Here is an 18,736-nt window from a genome sequence, read left to right on the forward strand (position 1 = left end):
CGCTCGTTCTCTACCACCTTGGGAGGTGTTTCCCACTTTGACCTTGAGGTTTCCAGTCCATACTCCGCGCAGATGTTCCTGTATACTATGCCAGCCACTTGGTTATGGCGTTCCATGTATGCTTTCCCTGCCAGCATCTTACACCCTGCAGTTATGTGCTGGACCGTCTCAGGGGCCTCTTTGCACAGTCTACACCTTGGGTCTTGTCTGGTGTGGTAGATCTGGGCCTCTATGGCTCTGGTGCTCAGGGCCTGCTTCTGTGCAGCCAGGATGAGTGCCTCTGTGCTGTCCTTCAACCCAGCCCTTTCAAGCCATTGGTAGGATTTGTTGAGATCAGCCACTTCAGTTATGTTCCGGTGGTACATCCCGTGTAAGGGCTTGTCCTCCCATGATGGTCCCTCTTCCAGCATCTCATCCTCTGTTCTCCACTGCCTGAGACATTCACTCAGCACGTCATCTGTCGGGGCCTTAGTCTCAGGGTGCTGGATTTGGGGTGGAACCCTCCATGCATGGTGAGGAGCTTTCGTGTCTTAACATCTGTGGTCTGTATCTCTTCCTTTGGCCACCTTATTATTCCTGCAGGGTATCTGATCACTGGCAGGGCGTAGCTGTTTATTGCCCGGGATTTGTTCTTGCCATTGAGCTGGCTTCTTAGGGACTTATGCTTACTCGTTGGAGGGTATTGGCTGTTGCCCGCATTCCTGTGTTGCCTGTGCAGGTTGCCGTTTGCCTGTGGTATTCCAAGGTACTTGTAATTGTCCTCAATGTCTGCTATTGTTCCTTCTGGGAGTGAGACCCCTTCTGTGTGGATTACCTTGCCTCTCTTTGTCACCATCCTCCCACATTTCATATCTCTCGAGATGCGATGTATGTATGTATGTATGTATGTATGTATGTATGTATGTATGTATGTATGTATGTAAGTATATGTATGTATGTAAGTATATATATATATCTAACTATATCTATATATATATATATATATCTCTCTACTCTCTCTCTCTCCTCTCATCTCTCTATCTCTCTCTCTCTATATCTATCTCTCTCTCTATATATTCTACCTACCCATCCTGCTATCTGTTGATCCAAAACAATGCACCCACTATCTCCCCGTCAGAAGTAGAACTCACAACTCCCAAAAAGAACCTGCAGCGGTGGATTCATTACAGCCCTGGGATATTCAGTTGTGTTTCTATTGGCGCGAGGTGCAGAGACATGAAGCAGCTCCTCTCAGCTGCTGGTTCTTGGCCTGGGGATGCCGGATGCTGGCTCTCGGCTTGCTGCTGTGGGCTGTAGGATCACAGCTGCCAGCTCCTTGCAAGCAGCCTTGTCCTCTTTCATATGGCATAACTCTTCCATGCTGTACTCTGGCTCATTCAAGTAACCACAAATTTTAGACTGTGCTAACACTATATCGGAAATCTGAATGTTCCTTATTCTTCTCTTATTCTTAATGGTACTCAACATGTTTTTGTTGGATTTCACCATTGTTTTCTGTATTGAGATTCTAGACAACACATGAAACTGTTGCTTCCGTGTGTCTGTAAAATGTACAAAATGTAAAGCAATGACACTAATAATAGAAAACAATAAAAATAAAATAAAACAATCTAATTGATGCTTACACATTTTTACTATTTCTGTTTTTAGGGTGCTATGGTGTGGACGGTGAAAGTGATTCAATCATGAGCTCAGCATCTGAGAATTCAACAGAACCTTGGTTCTGTGATGCCTGTAAGAATGGAGTGACACCCAGCTGTGAGCTCTGCCCTAACCAGGATGGCATTTTTAAGGAGACAGATGCTGGGAGGTGGGATACAGTAATAAACTGAACTCATGGTCAGTTACCATTTAAACAAGGAAGTGGGTGGGACACATTGAGTAAACAAATATCCAATGGTATTAGCAGCAGGCACTCACAGTTTGTCTAAATTGTAAGCATATTTCAGTGCAGAGGAGAAAAGGAAGTTGAAATGAGGAGAGCAAATGCGGGGGGTGGAAGGAAGAGAGAAGATAGCAGAAGAAGAGGGTAAAAGAAAAGAGTGTGTTATGTGAAGTGTGAAGACTTCAGCCATGTTATCGCTGATAGTGCTTCTCAGCCAGGCTGCACCCGAATTTGCTACTTCACTAGAGCATGAAAAACACAGCAAATTAAACTGTGAAGCGTTGCTTGGTAGAGATGGATATCTTTATATTGGACTTTGGATTCTCTTCTCTAAAGTCCTCATTTGAAATTGTGTCACACCAAACTGTTGCCAGATTCTGGCACTGTATATTGTAAATCTTTCAATCCTTCTCTTTCCTAATATTAAAAAATCACTGCATTCCATTTTTCATAATAAAGATACAGATTTGATGAATGTTTTGACATTGATACATTAGTCATTCAATCTTTCTGAAAAATTCTACTTTAATGTAATTTTATCTGTTTAGTTTGTGCATTTAGTGTTTGATGTTGGTGATTTTCAGATGGGTGCATGTGGTTTGCGCACTCTACGTTCCTGGAGTAGCATTTGGAGACATCGATAAACTTCGACCAGTGACGCTCACAGAGATGAATTATTCTAAATATGGGGCAAAGGCAAGTCTATTAAATAAAAAATTTCACCAAGGGGTTTTAAAATCTCTAAAACACAGGACATGTTTTTACTCTCTTAGTTGGTTTATTTTTAATTACCTAAGATTGGGGTAAAAACAATTTTTATTTAGATTTAGTGTTTTTAATAAGGTAAATTTATGGTTTTCGAATTTGCAATTTTTTTAGCACTCTCATATGATAAATAGAAAAACGGATGTATGTGCTGCCCATGTATTGGCTAAACACAAATTGATGTTGGTTGATGTTGTTGTAGCTACTACTTGACCTTTACCTTTTTGTATTGTGTTAAGTAGGATTGCAGTTTCTGTGAAGATGCCCGGTTTGCCAGAACTGGTGTATGCATTAGCTGTGATGCAGGAATGTGCCGCTCCTACTTCCATGTTACTTGTGCACAGAGGGAGGGCCTTCTTTCTGAGGCTGCTGCAGAGGAGGTAATGGGAGCTTTATGTTTGCTTTATATATTGTATATATACTTGGACACTTAATCTTGGATTAAAAACATTTCTCTTGCAATTGTTATTGTGCTTCCCAGCCATCTAAATGACAAACCGAATCCAAGCAATACTGACGTGTTAGTGGTTATTTTCATTCCACCAGAATAGTGTGGAACATTTACACACAGACTAATAGTTTATATTAAAGCAGGTCAGGCAATTAAAGCAAGGCACTTTGTTTTGAGTTTGCTTCATCTGCTAACAGTAGTTAATTGGGTTCATTTCATCAAACATATTTTCCAAAATTTCCTCAGGTCATCATCTCTGAGTAAAAAACCCTCAAGTATTAATAGTTTAAAAGATACAGACATTCCAACATTTTATATTTTTGGTGCATATATATATATATATATATATATATATATATATATATATATATATATATATGAGAGAGAGAGCGAGAGAGCGCAGTTGAATGAATGAATGGATATAAAAGGTACATTTTTTCTTTGTTTAGGATATTGCAGATCCATTTTTTGCCTACTGCAAACAACATGCAGACCGCTTTGACAGGAAGTGGAAAAGGAAAAATTATCTGGCTTTACAGTCTTACTGCAAGGTGTCTCTACAAGAGAGAGAGAAACAGCTTACGCCTGAAGCACAGGTAATATCCTTCAACTCTTTAGCACCAGCCAAGCACCAGCCAAACCCCAGAAACTTTTTTGCATTACTGTTATTACTGCAATATAATTCCAGGTTAATGCAACACAACTCATTCAGCAAAAGAACAATTTCAGTTTTAGAAAGAGCCTTATTTCAATATAGCCTAATTATGAAGACAGAGCTGCTTTACTTGCCAAACGTTAGCAATTTTACAATACGGCTTCTAAAGCAAACTAGAAGAAGTAATTTCTTAGAGAAATTACGTGAGAAAGCTGTTCTGTTGCCGAAAAGATGCCGAACGCTAATAAGTTGCTGACGTCAAGACGTAGACCATGACAAAAAGTTGACCAAGGTAAAAAGAAAGACAAAGATTAAAAAGTTGAGAAAGATTAAAAATTGAAAAGGTAACAGATTAAATAGGTGACGAAGGTGCTTTGTTGACGATCATGAAAAAAGTATTTTACAAACCATTACCAAAAGCCATTACCATTCTGTCTGTCTGTATCTGGAAGTCCGACAGGATCTTGGCTCGCTTGTTCTCTACCACCTTGGGAGGTGTTTCCCACTTTGACCTTGAGGTTTCCAGTCCATACTCCGCGCAGATGTTCCTGTATACTATGCCAGCCACTTGGTTATGGCGTTCCATGTATGCTTTCCCTGCCAGCATCTTACACCCTGCAGTTATGTGCTGGATCGTCTCAGGGGCCTCCTTGCACAGTCTACACCTTGGATCTTGTCTGGTGTGGTAGATCTGGGCCTCTATGTGGTAGATCTGGTGATCGGAGCACTGGGGGCAGTGACCACCAAACTGGAGGAGTGGCTACAACAGATCCCTGGAAAAACATCCGACATCTCAGTCCAGAAAAGTGCAGTCCTAAGAACAGCAAGGATACTGCGCAGAACCCTCAAGCTCCCTGGAATACGAGTCCTGCAGCCTTCAGCATGCATGTTTAGATGAACTCATCTTCATAATACGGCTTTGACGCTTTTGCCATCTTATGCTATGTTAGCAAATATGTATCTATGGCTTTTACTGCAGCATCGCTGACTTCTCTGCTCTGACTTCTCTACTTCTCGCTTGTCCTCCCAGGCTCTTGTATTTTTCACCATGCTGAGTTCTCATAGTGGCGTTGAATATTATATTCCTTGAATATTGACACGTGTTGCATACACACCAAGGACATTGCTTTCCTGTTCACCTCTGTAAATAAATAGGCAGTGGTCCATTTTTTATGAAAAACTCTACCCGTGTCTTATTTTTTAAAAAGACCTTTTGCCTCTTGTATCAATCTCTGAATTGTTTTGGCTCTTTCTTCTTCTTCTTTCAGCTACTGATACTCCATGTCCAAAACATCACAGTTCCCCTGGTGGAAACTGTAGGAGTTTCATCTTTTATTTCTCATGCATGTTTTTGCGTTCAGATTTATCCTGGAGGCCGGACCCCCTTGGCGGGCCAGTGTTGTCTTTTGACGCCCCCTGATATATACAGTGACTTGCAAAAGCCTTCACCCCCCCTTTGGCATTTTTCATCTTTTGTTGCCTCACAACCTGGAATTTACATGGATTGTTTGAGGATTTACATCATATAATTTAAAAAACATGCCCACACGTGTGAAAATGTTTGTATTTTTCATTGTGAAGCAAACAACAATTAGGATATAATAACCTTTGCAAAAGCCACCTTTTGTGACAATCACAGCTCCAAGTTGCTTTGGATATGTCACATCTTACCACTGGGATTTTTTCAAATCCCTCCTTGCTCCAGCTCCTTTAAATTTGATGGTTTGTGCCTGTGAACAGCAATCTTTATCTGAAAACAGATTTTCTTTTGGATTGAGGTATGGTCTTTGACTTGGCCATTCCAACACATTTATATTTTGTTGTTGCTTTAGCAGTGTGTTTGGTGTCATTGTCCTGCTGTAAGGTGACCCTCCACCGTAGCCTCAGATAACACACGACTGGTGCAGGCTTTGCTCAGGAATATCCCTGTATTGTGTACCATCCATCTTTCCATTAACTCTAACCAGTTTCCCAATCCCGGCTGCTGGTGTTGGTGTTCTTGGGATGACATGATGTGTTGGCTTTGCGCCAGACATATCGTTTTCTTTGATAGCCGAGAAGTTAAATTTTGGTCCCATCATACCAAAGCACCTTCCTTCATAGATCTTGGGAGTCTCCCTTTGCCTTTTCACTAACTCAAATTTTGCCTTTTTGCCAAAAGTAATAGTTTTATTCTCATGCCATAAAGCCAAACTCTATGGAGCATACAGTTTATTGTCACCCTATGTACAGATAATCCAGTCTTTGCTGTGGAACACTGCAGCTCCTCTAGGATTACCTTAGGTCTCTGCCCTCTGAATAATGACCTGGGTACTGGTGAGAGGCCGTATCTTGGCAGATTGCCGTGTGCCGTGTTCTTTCCATTTGGTTATTATAGATTTGATGGTGCACCTAGGGGATCACCTGGGAATCACCTGAGGATCAAGATTTGAATATTTTTTATAACCTCACCCTGATTTGTACTTACTTTGGTTAGTGGTGCCTCTTGCTTAGGTGTTGTAGCCTCTAGGTCCTTTCAAAAAAGGTGTGTGTGTGTGTGTGCTGTATATATAATTATAATATAATTGGTAATATATGTATATATAATTATAATATAATTGGTGATATATTATAGATATATATGTGTATATAATCTACGCATATTTTGCTGTTTTGCGGAACATGCTCAACTGTGTGTTTTTGTTTACAATATAACCTAGCTAACATGCTTGTTCCATTGATAGGCTCGAATCACAACACGCTTGCAGCAGTACCGAGCGAAAGCAGAGCTCTCCAGGAACACTCGGCCACAGGCATGGGTGCCCCGGGAAAAGCTGCCCAGGCCTCTGACCTCTAGCGCTTCAGCTATTCGGAAGCTGATGAGAAAGGCAGAGCTGATGGGCATCAGCACGGACATTTTCCCTGTGGATACATCTGATGCCAGTGCCAGCATGGATGGACGCAGGAAACACAAGCAGCCTGCCCTTACAGCAGACTTTGTAAATTACTACTTGGGTGAGCATGCTCAGTTGGTGCATTTTGTATTGGAGCTTATGGGCTGAACATTAGTTTTATTGTATCGGCACAAACATATGGAGGTAAAATAAGAGAACACAAGATGAACCTCCATTGGTGCTACAACAGGGAAATTCAGTCCTTATTCAGTCCTTATTAGCTTTAAACAATCAAGTGCAAAAATGAAAAAGTCTAGTACAGTCTAGTTAAATCAGAAATCATGCACGCATATGCATACACCATTAATGTCGTAGACTACTACAATGGATGAATGAATGGATGGGCATTCTTCGTCGTCTACTGATATGAGGCCAACAATTGTACGGTCATTAGATAGATTCTATAGGTAAAGGTTCTGTAAGTCATGCATCAAGTCTGTAGTAGTCTGTAGTTTGGAGGATATTTAATATTCGAATGCAATAAATTGTTTTAGTTGGTTCCTACAAATTTGAGAAATGTTTATTAAGGACTGTCATTAGCATGTGTTTTCCTGTACAGTAATTTGAATTACGATATTTTATTTGTTCTACTGGCATTCAGAGAGAAACATGCGAATGATCCAGATCCAGGACAATATTTCTGAACAGAAGAATTTAAAAGACAAGCTGGAAAGTGAGCAAGAAAAACTTCATGTGGAGTATAACAAGGTAAATAGCAGATCTGAAACCAACAGAAAATTCAGGATGTTTTAAGGAAATATAATTTATTTAATTTTAGAGAAAGCAAACATTCCTGTGCAGGTTTATCAGCTGTAATGTTTAACATGTTAGTTGAAATGAATACATTGTAACGTTGATAGTTCAACGTAAGTGCTAATTATTAGTGCTAATATGTTTAGTGCTAAAATTACCACTGTAATTCTTACAAGCAGTGAACATAATGAGCATATTAAGACACCAACACTATCCTTCAAGGTGATGTAGAATATTACATAAAGACTGTTCCTGTGCCATCCCTGTTCAAACCTGACCTCGGTGAACAGACTGCCATTCTCTTCACATTTGTCAAGATTGGGAAATAATTGAATGGCAGAGTAAAAGTCACAACAATTAATGTTGCGTTTATTCCTCCAATGTACATGTTAAACGCTTTTAATGGAGTGTGTATTTGTAATTTCACTGCATAAATTGCTCCTGGCCTTAGACAAAATGTAAAGGCATGTTGTTGATGTGACTAAAATGTCCACTTAACTACTGTTTCCTTATGGCTCACCTACCTCCCTACTGACGGTCTTCACTTAGGTCTTTACTGACGGTCTTCACTTAGGTCTTTACTGACGGTCTTCACTTAGGTCTTCACTTTAGATATGCAACTTTGCACTTTGTAACAAACAGTTAAATGCAATTTATGGGGAGTAGAAAGATAGATATAACGTCTATATGTTGTTATTTCTTTTCCACTCCAGCTTTGCGAGTCTTTGGAGGAGCTGCTAAATGTGAATGGCGAGTTGCGGAGTGAAGGCCAGGCCATATGGAATTTGCTAGGGAGCATCCTAGGCCAGGTACCTACAACATAATAGCCTCTTCATCAGTGGCGCCCCCATTGCCCCCCCCCAGAGACGCTCCACTCACATTCAGTGCATACACACCTTACAGGCATGTTCAATCCATAGCTAAATACAAATCATTAATAAATAAAAAAGGAAACGCACAACCCACACAATAATGTGCATAATGTGTTTTTTTCAAAATGCTTCTTAAAATTGTGGTAAAAGTGGAGTGATATTTATAGTTGTTTTAATGGAGAGGGGTCAAGGAGCATTCATCAAAAGCCATCCGCTGAACTCAATCTAATCATTAGGAGCCCAATTTGGTATGCCACCTCACGGTTTTCTCTGGCTCCTATCTGGCCACCCCACTGAAAAATTTCTGCGAATGCCACTGCTCTTCACACACAATCTCACCTTTCATTGTCAGCTTCAACCACGCAGGTCCCAATATGGTTTGTGCTTAAGCGTAATCCACAATGGGATAGAAAAAAATTCCACGGCATTGGCGTAATTATAATAACCTTGCTGAGCCTTTAATTTTGCATTTACTGATTAATATGTCATTTGTTATAAAGTCAGACCTGCATTTGGAGGTAAAACTGTTCCTATAGCAACCAGTTGCCATGACGTTTCATGTATTTAGTCATGGTGGCATTCCGCTTGAGTGCGTTTGTGGAGTAGATAGGCAGAACAGCTGCAGATATTGCCATTATTGATTGGAACAGCATAGTCATGCAACTCGAAACTTATCTATCAAGGAACTGGTCCTTCATTCAGATTTGCTCAGGTACATTGCCCTCGTCCAGGATCCCCACGTCATTGTTTTTATGGTTTACTGTACCGTAAGATGGCGTGCTAATGTCAGGCCTCTGCCTCAAGAAGTCGATCAAGGAGGAAGATCTTATCTCTCGATTCAACTGGTGTGGTAGGAGGCCCTCTTGCTTGCCCAGTACACTCCACCAGAGACTACTCCCATCTCCTATAAATACACACATATGGACAGTTCTAACGCATACGGAGATATATATATAGATATATATGTATATATGTATATCTATATATATCTATATCTATATATCTCTATATATATCTATAATTATCTTTCTCTCTCTCTCTCTCTCTCTCTCTATATATATATATATATATATATATATATACCCCCTCCAGTTTGGGGGTCACTGATCACCACAGGCACTACTGTGGCCTTCACCTTTCAAGCCTTCTCCAGTTCTTCTCTGAGCCCTTGGTATTTCTCTAATTTCCTATGTTCCTTTTTCCTGATGTTGCCATCGCTTGGTATTGCCACATCCACCACTACGGCTTTCCTCTGCTCTTTGTCCACCACCACAATGTCTGGTTGGTTCGCCATTACCATTCTGTCTCTCTGTATCTGGAAGTCCCACAGGATCTTGGCTCGCTCGTTCTCTACCACCTTGGGAGGTGTTTCCCACTTTGACCTTGGGGTTTCCAGTCCATACTCTGCGCAGATGTTCCTGTATACTATGCCAGCCACTTGGTTATGGCGTTCCGTGTATGCTTTCCCTGCCAGCATCTTACACCCTGCAGTTATGTGCTGGACCTTCTCTGGGGCAGTCTCAGGGTGCTGGATTTGGGGTGGAACCCTCCATGCATGGTGAGGAGCTTTCGTGTCTTAACATCTGTGGTCTGTATCTCTTCCTTTGGCCACCTTATTATTCCCACAGGGTATCTGATCACTGGCAGGGTGTAGCTGTTTATTGCCTGGGATTTGTTCTTGCCATTGAGCTGGCTTCTTAGGACTTGCCTTACTCGTTGGAGGTATTTGGCTGTTGCCGCATTCCTTGTTGCCTTTTCAAGGTTGCCATTCGCCTGTGGTATTCCAAGGTAGGTGAGGATGGTGACAAAGAGAGGCAAGGTAATCCACACAGAAGGGGTCTCACTCCCAGAAGGTACAATAGCAGACATTGAGGACAGTTACAAGTACCTTGGAATACCACAAGGACAGCACAGAGGCACTCATCCTGGCTGCACAGGAGCAGGCCCTGAGCACCAGAGCCATAGAGGCCCAGATCTACCACACCAGACAAGACCCAAGGTGTAGATTGTTCAAAGAGGCCCCTGAGACGGTCCAGCACATAACTGCAGGGTGTAAGGTGCAGGCAGGGAAAGCATACACGGAATGTGGCAATACCAAGCGATGGCAACATCAGGAAAAAGGACGTAAGAAATTAGAGAAATACCAAGGGCTCAGAGAAGAACTGGAGAAGGCTTGAAAGGATGGTAATCATAATGTTTCTGCTGGGTCTCATTGGTGTGGATATATGGTCCATATATGGTCCATCTATTGTCTCGGTGGGTCAACTGGTGGTATATATTGGTGATGAGTGCATGCTTATCCTGTAAGGGCACAGACCTGTTATGTGTATCTATCATCTCAGGCACTGTCCTCCAGGTTGTATACTTCACGTCATGTGAGGTCTGGTAGTGCTGTAATAGGTGCACAGATTGAGTTGACTGTTTATGGTATTGCACATTTTCCTTCGTTCTCTGTCGATGAGAGAGCACTCCTCACAATCAATAAAAAGCAACCAATTGATATGTAAATAGCTTGTAATGTGCATCGTTAACATGTTGACGAGTCTCTTGCTATGCTATTTGCCCAATCAGCATTAGCATAATGTAGGCAAATAAAGGCTACAATTAACCCAAATCTAAGATAAAATTATTTTCAGATCAAATATCTGAAAACACACATAGGTTATATGTCCTACAAAACAATGAACCACTTACACCCATTGCTTTCAGAGGCATAGGAAAAGCAATAACCACACACAGATCCATACACAGTGTCGCTCCTAGCATTTTCTACCACAACTGTACACTTCCTCTTTGGAGATTTTCAAAATAAAAGTCACATATGTTTCACTGTGCTCAACTAAAACTAAGGGCAGAACATTTACCGTATTTATAGTCGACTTTCACAATCTATGTACCCAAATAAGCTTCTGATTAAAATAACATGTCCTCTTTGCCTGTGTGATTACACTTACCTGAAAATTTATTTTTTATCATGGTAGAAACTAAGCACTCCAGCTGTTCTGAAAGCCCCAAAAGAGAGGAAGCCCAACAAGAAAGAGGGAGGAACCCCAGGAAAGTCTTCCAGCCTACCTGCAATCCTCTACAGGTGAACAGCAAAGGACTGTAGTTGTAGGTTGATAGAAATGATAGAAAAAAACATTGTACCATTGTTTACCATGACTGTGGTATAGTTTATTGTTTATTATAAAGTGGTATGCTTTAACATGACACTGTGACTTTTTATGTTAATCATTTTTTAGTCTCAACTCTTTAGGCTTAGTGTCTAACTTTACATCTGACGTAATGTATAGAGTAATGACTGCCATGTCAGTAAACTGCTTCTTCTTACACATCTTTCATGTGTTCCTGCAGTTGTGGAATTTGTAAAAAAAAACAGGACCAACATCTACTAGTGTTGTGTGACACCTGCAAGCTTTACTACCACCTGGGTTGCCTGGAGCCTCCACTAACACGTATGCCCAAGAAGACCAAGAACAGCTATTGGTGAGAGACAAAAATACAAAGGTTGAAGCATATGTATGCCCATGAGGAAAGTCTTGAGTAAGGGCCGATGAATTGGAAAAGATACTATAAATTTTGAGCCACTTCTCTCTCTCTCTTGCTAGTTAAGTTTGTAACCCCTTTACCTTTAAGTGTTATGAAACCAATGACTTAATCCATCATAAATGTGAATGTCTAAAGCTTTAATCGTTAAGAATGGCCAAATCAATTCTTGTACCTCAATCCTACTCTGTTCATCAAGATGGCTGCATAATCAGTTTTTATGTATCAAGTGACCTGAAAGTGCTAATGGTCATCACGAAACGATTATTTTCTTTCCAATTAGTTTTTACATTTTTTACTAGATCTGATTTTACTGTGACATACCATTTTTTATTCTGTTAAACTGAACCTAAACAAAACCTAAATAAAATCTATTATTTTAATAATATAACTATAACAAAAAAGTATAGGATGACCTAAAAGAAGGTAAGCAGTTTAAAGTTATGCAGTGCAAATTGCGTAGTGATTGGCTATGTTCCATTTAGTGAAGTACATTTAGGTCTATGATTGTGATTGCCTGTCGTATTATTAACTGATAGATCAGATGGATCAGTGAATGACAATCAAAAAACAAAATCAAAATGTCTTTCTCCAGTTCACCAAAAACCTGAAAATGTTGCTTAAACTCCCATAACAGTCTTGTTACATGTATTTTATCTTTGAACCACTTCATGTCTGGGACATGTTGGGTTGTGCACACAGGGGAAGTAAGCTGCATTACCACTGGCGCGTTGCCACATTGACAACTTCAGCGTGTAAGAATGTACAGTGATACTGCGTAACAACTTTTTTGCACCTTCTTTTGCCCTCATGTTTTGCCCTTTGCTAAGCATGTGTGCGTAGCCTATGCAGCGAGTTAAACACTGATGACATTCAGTAACCATTTAGGAAGTGAAAGTTCCATTTTTGTACGTTTACCGGACCTGTCTGTTATCCTTTAGTCGTTGTTTTGCCAGGCGTTTAGTGCTTGTAGTCCATCTTACAGGATTGTTTCACTGAGAAGAATCCAATCGAGGATTTGGGCCGGCATCTCTAAAGCTTCAACAGTCAGTTTGCTGCTGGCACCACTCATTTAAACTGCCTTCTCACTCCTGCGGTTTTGAGTCGACACAGAGTAAACATATAGGAATAAACATGTTGCAGCAATACCGAGACAATGTAGATCTGCCTAGTTCGCTTGTCATGTCATAGAGTTCAATAGATCAACGGCCGCTGTAGAATGAATTCCCATGACTATTACGGTTAAAAAAATAAATTAACAAGTTTATTAAGTTATGGCAGTTTAAAAACTAAATAACTGGCTGTGGACTTTGCTGTACGTCATTACGAGGCACGCAGAAGTTATATTACTATTACGTAATATTACTCATAATCATGGAAATATGCAAAGCCAATATATTGTATCCGATGTTAGAGGATGTTACAGGTAGAAATGAACAGTTACGCTCTAAACAACTTTGCGTCTTTGTGGTTAAAACGAGACTAGCATCCTGATTTTTTTCAGCCCGCTGCAAAATTAAAGGTCCTTAGTTGGCGAAACACCCTTTGCGCCATGGCGACGCAACCGTACTGCAGTAAAAACGGTGGTCACTTTGAACTAGGGGTGGGTAGATCGTTCCTAATATTGGTAATATCGATACCAACGCTAGTGTTGATATCGATCGATACCCCAACAAAAATATTGACACACTAGTTAAATTTTTACTCCTCCTTATTTTCAAAGACGCGACCTAACTATCTTGCCTGTCTGCAACTCTAAGTGCCTGTGTGCAAGTGGCGTGCCTGTGCCGTATGCCAGAGCATTATATTTGATAAAATCAGTATTAGTATCGATATCGGTGATACTGATCCAGTATTTACCTACTTTGAACTGCTACAACTGTAGATGAGGGTGAGTGATGGCAGCTTCTGGTGTTGGTATTTCACTCCTTTAATCTGGAATTTGTTTACATTCATTAAGAACTGGCAGTGGCATGGACACCTTTTTATTAAAGCCCTCAATGACAAAGCCCTGGGCTTTGTCCCAATCTGTCCACTGTGCCAGAGCGTGTTGTTGGAGGACCGCATGTGCATAAACTGCTTCTGTTGTGACAGGAGGATCCAAAAGGCTGATATTACCATCAGAATCTGTTAAGATTCTGCTATTAACAGAATCATTGTTAAGGTCCCACATGCTCAAACAGAGCAACCACTGCAGCCTGTATGTAAAGCCTTCATCCTGGTTGTAGTGAGTTGAAACAAAGAGATTTTAGACGCCCAACCTCACCACCAGGACTGATCAGTAAGACGGATGCAATCTTTTAAGTCTGAGCAGAGTAGGACCACGCCAAGCGTATGATTCAATCACTGCACGCTTCCGCGATCACGTGGCCATATCGCTGAATATATCTCCACGTGTTTCCGAGACTGCAAGCCTTAGTTTTGCTAGCTCCATTTTACATTGCTTCACAGACTCCCTTTTTCTGTGAAGTTTGCAGCAAAAGCAGTTCAAGCTTTTTCTCCATTGAATAAGACTTTGTTAAAATAGTCATGGCACCTTAGATATAGTATAGTAGACTATATTGTATAATATATGTACTTTTTCTGATATAAATTATATAAGTAATTCATATATTAGTAACAATTTAATTTTGGTTTTGCAGCACTGGTAAATTGAGTCGGCTATGGTACGGAGTTCACAGTTCAACTGACATAAATACAATTGAGACCTTTAGTGGCTATTCCAGATTGGTTATTGGTCCCTGATAACAGGGTGGTGCCCCGTAAATGTATTAATTAATAATGCAATTAATAATAATTAATCATAACTAGGTGTTTCACTTAAAAAAAACTATAATCGATCATCATATATAGTTATAATATTTAAGATTTTGACCATATTTTGTGTATCTAAATTATAAACATAAAGGTTATCTCCAGTTAGGAGCTATTAATCCAATTGTTATAATATGTGCTCCTCGCATATGCCCACAAATGTTTTTAATGTTAATGGGATCACTTTACCACTCTGATTGAAAAAAAGGGGGAACGGGCCATTGATGCATTGCTTTGGTCGTCTAAAATCACATACATTCTCATCTTCTCAGGGGTTGTGCTAGGATACATGATTACTAGGCAGATTTTTGAGCAAGATGTACCTTCTAGTCCTCTCCCATATGCCTCAGTGCAGTTGGATATGGTCACCATGGCGTTTGATGAATCCGGCTCCCCATCGTGCACGTCTGGCGATGCACTGGCGTCTGTGGCTGCCAATGGAGGTGTACTGGCATGCAAGGCAGAGATGTGGCTGTCACTGTTGCACTCTGAACGTTGAATAGCTTCTGTGCAGTCTGTTGCCCTGTGATTGGTTGATAAAAGACCCTGCTTCAGTGACTTCATTCTAAAAACCTCCACATTTAGTGAGCGGATGTTGCTTTCTGTTAATAGCACACTGTTTGTCAGGTTTGAGAGTGTTGGTGTTCATCTTGGTATAGGATGTGGCAATCTGAGTTTTATTTGTTGTGACAGGGGCCCTAAACCGTGATGTTCTAATTGTGGGTCTTACTACTTTCATATATGTACTGTTGTCATTTTTTGTTGAGTGAAGCTGAGATCTGTTTTCATCTCTGCCTGGTTATTGATGAACTGGACAAAAAAGGAGAATAGTGGATAGTGAACACTGTTCCCTTTTATACTTTGACCCTAGTTTAACTCATGTCTTATGCAGGCCGTGTAGGAGTTTTTCTACTATTGGGTTTATCCCTCTTGAGGTGTTGAGAAAGCAAAGACCTGAAAGATACCCATCGTTCTTTGCTGCCTATAGCTCCAGAAGGAGGTTGGCGAGCTCCTGTAGCAGGTGACAATCTCTTTGAGAAACCCTGGGGAAACTCTATTTTTAAGCGTTTGAACAGAGAAACTTCGATGACTTCTGATGAGCCGTAACTTCTGTACAGCCTCTCCCACAAACGTTTAAGACTAGCTTCCGGATTGCTAATGTATACAGCTCTAATTTCAGCACATAAACATTTATTTTGGGCCTGGGGGTTCTCTTTCTCAAAGGGGTCTGGAAGATGGTATTGATGGTCACGAGCATTTAACTGCATAGTAGACACCTAAAAGGGTGGCACCGTCTGAGAGACACGGCCTTCATCCAGCGTTCTGCTTCTGGAGATTTTTAGAAATCAGACATTTTCCTTTTCATTGTGGTCTGAATGTAAACATGTAGTGTCCAGTTGTGTTGTTGTCAGGGGTTCTGTAGGAGTGTTCCCTGACACTGTAGCTATTTGCCTTCAAAATTAAGTAACTCAAATCAGCTGTATTTATAAAGCACTTTGCTGACCAAAGTGATGTACATAGCAAGCAAACAATTAAAACAATACTTAAAACAATAAAGAAGACAATAAAACAAATAAATAAAGCAATGGAACAAAAGCAGAGTCTCATGGGGAGTGAAAAGATTAAAAATGGGTCTTGAAAAAATTTTAGAAAATGTGCAATGAAGGGGCCTGCCTAACGTGCAGAGGTAGGGCCTTCCATAATTGAGATGTTGCAACAGCAAAGGCTCTGTCTTCTTTAAACTTCCAGCTGTTTTTTGGTACTGTAAGGAGAAGCTGGTCAGCTGACCCGAGAGACCGTAAGGAAGAGTAAGTAATAAGCAGCTCAGCAAGGTAAGTGGGGCTATACCGTTGAACAAGCTAAAAACAAAGTAAAGTAAGTCTAAAGTGAACTCTATAATGTACAGGCAGCCAGTGGAGAGGTGTCAGCCTGGTTAACTTCATACTGGGGGCTTGCTGAACCACTCACTCAATCCTAGCACTGCAATGTTCACGTAACAAAAGCTTCTTCAGGCTGGAAAGACGGGGAAACTCCAAAATTGACCCCTGGGGATTGTTTTTTAAGAGGTGAGCTGAAGAAGATTCAGAAAGATTTGGCCTTCCCCGGTGGAAGTCGGCTCTTCATGTTTGCTACAAAGCATTGGCTCTTAGAGCCATCTCGTTCACAAACAAAACATCACTTCTATGGGTGCCCACCAGATGCTGCAGACACAAGACAACTCGACTTTGAGTTATTTTTCCCTATTGCGCTTTCTCAGGCTGAAAAATATTACAATAGACCTGGATATTAATGTTTTTAAACGAGCTGTTTTCGAGGGTGTGAACCCTTATATGCAAATAAGGGGGCTGGGGCTCTGTAATGTCTGTACATTACTTGTGTTGACATGGGGTAGATTTTTGAACAAATAGTTTTGGGATAGGGACAAATGGAGAAAATGTGCAAAAAAAATCTATGAGTGCACTTCTAGTATATTTAGTGTATAAATATGAATATTAGAGTCATAAAATATAAAAATTCATAATTTTAAAGTTTGCGTTCTCAGAAGACTGAAAAAAACAGGGCAAGTGGACAGGTTCACCTCAAAACAAAATCTCAACATCAGTTGCAGCATGCCCCAGCAGGAATCATGTGGATTGATAATATTTTCTAATTCCTTCTGCCAGGAGCAGTCCAAACATTTGGAATAATTGTATTATTATATGGTGAAAATATTCCACCTTAAAAAACAATAGTGAAGTGTTGTAACTGTTTAGTGAGACATACAGTACGTTATTGATCCCCTTGGGGAAATAATTTTCTCTGCATTTGATGCAATGTGCACTTTTCTCTTCAAGGACCAGGCTTTGTCTTCACACAAGACATTAACATAATTCAGAATTCACTGTATCAAATAAAAAAAGATGTAGAAGTCCCAGTAATGTCAGTCTATTCCAAATTATGCCACCAGAGTTATGACTAGAATTTGCAGATGATTTGGATCATATTTCTCATATGACGTCATAGATGTCACTAAGGTTCCTCACAGTAGAACCTGAAACTAAAATTGGGTCATTTATAGTAGAATAACTTGATTCAAGGTTTTATCTCTAAGATTATTTCAGGACGTTCAGGATTTTAAGCATATTTGTCTGCTTTGGTTTGGTTCATATGATTCATTTAGGTCTAGGAGTAATTATTGAGTGTGAGTTATAAATTGCTGCTCCTCCTCTACCTCCACCTAAACTTCTAGGAACATGATTGTTGATGTGACTTATTCAAGTTGACTCATCCAAACTAACATTAATTTTGCTGCAGCCAGGTTTCAGTGTGACAGAACAGATCTGTGTGATGGTCAGGATTTAGACTGAGCTCTGTCCTCAGTTGAGCTAGTGTGATAACAGGATGTAGCTTTGAAGGCACACAGGATTGCAGAACCTTTAGTAATGATGGGCTTAAATGAATCAAGATCTGTTGGCAGTGTTCAGTCTTAGTATTGTCATTATTGTAGCGCTCTGACAATCTGCCAGAATGTTGGATGTGTTTCTATAACTAACTAGCTAAAACATTTAAGACAGCTGAAAATAGCTGAAACTTGTAAAGCACAGATTAATTTGAAGAGAATGAGTTTTTTTCACCAGAGCTTAATGTTTGCAGAAGAAGGTGAATCAGTTGAATTTCAAATTGAGGAAAGTTGAAACAGATTTGCTGAAATTGAAGAACTGCTAAAAATACAGGAAGCACAATAAACCTAAATGTAACAAAAATCTAAATCTCATAAATAAATAGTTTTAAGTTCAAGAGATAAAATAATTTTTGTTTATGGAAACATTTAATACACCTGAAAGTAGCTGCAAAGGAAAAAGTTGGAGCTTTGGAGGAAACATGTGCAGGTAATTGCGAAATAGTAAAAGAGTCTTAACTAGTCATAATAAACCAGTTAAAAGCAGAAATACTGCTAAATAATAAACATTAAGCATTATAAATAATGCTTAGATGGAAGACGACGGCGTGGGTAATTGCTAAATTGCATAATAAACTCATTAACTACTCACACAAAACAGTTGAAAGCAGATATATTGCTTT

The 18,736-nt window shown here is 40.1% G+C and overlaps 1 protein-coding gene across 19 annotated transcripts in view; it reads left to right on the forward strand.

Annotated features, from left to right (window-relative positions):
• Nucleotides 1-18,736, forward strand: part of phf14 (PHD finger protein 14) — a 200,811-nt gene that overhangs the window by 29,697 nt on the left and 152,378 nt on the right. For all 19 annotated transcript variants that reach the window (XR_008696054.1, XM_055512716.1, XM_055512715.1 and 16 more), the window contains exons 5-13: nt 1,651-1,810; nt 2,470-2,581; nt 2,893-3,030; nt 3,551-3,697; nt 6,480-6,750; nt 7,291-7,397; nt 8,156-8,251; nt 11,296-11,402; nt 11,669-11,800. Coding sequence is in view for 18 of the 19 variants with exons in the window: in XM_055512716.1 (XP_055368691.1) it covers nt 1,651-1,810; nt 2,470-2,581; nt 2,893-3,030; nt 3,551-3,697; nt 6,480-6,750; nt 7,291-7,397; nt 8,156-8,251; nt 11,296-11,402; nt 11,669-11,800 (1,270 nt within the window). In the remaining variant the exon portion in view is untranslated. The remainder of the gene's footprint in view (nt 1-1,650; nt 1,811-2,469; nt 2,582-2,892; nt 3,031-3,550; nt 3,698-6,479; nt 6,751-7,290; nt 7,398-8,155; nt 8,252-11,295; nt 11,403-11,668; nt 11,801-18,736) is intronic.

The sequence above is a fragment of the Betta splendens genome, chromosome 11 (genome assembly GCF_900634795.4).
Source record: "Betta splendens chromosome 11, fBetSpl5.4, whole genome shotgun sequence".
NCBI classification, from domain to species: domain Eukaryota; kingdom Metazoa; phylum Chordata; class Actinopteri; order Anabantiformes; family Osphronemidae; genus Betta; species Betta splendens.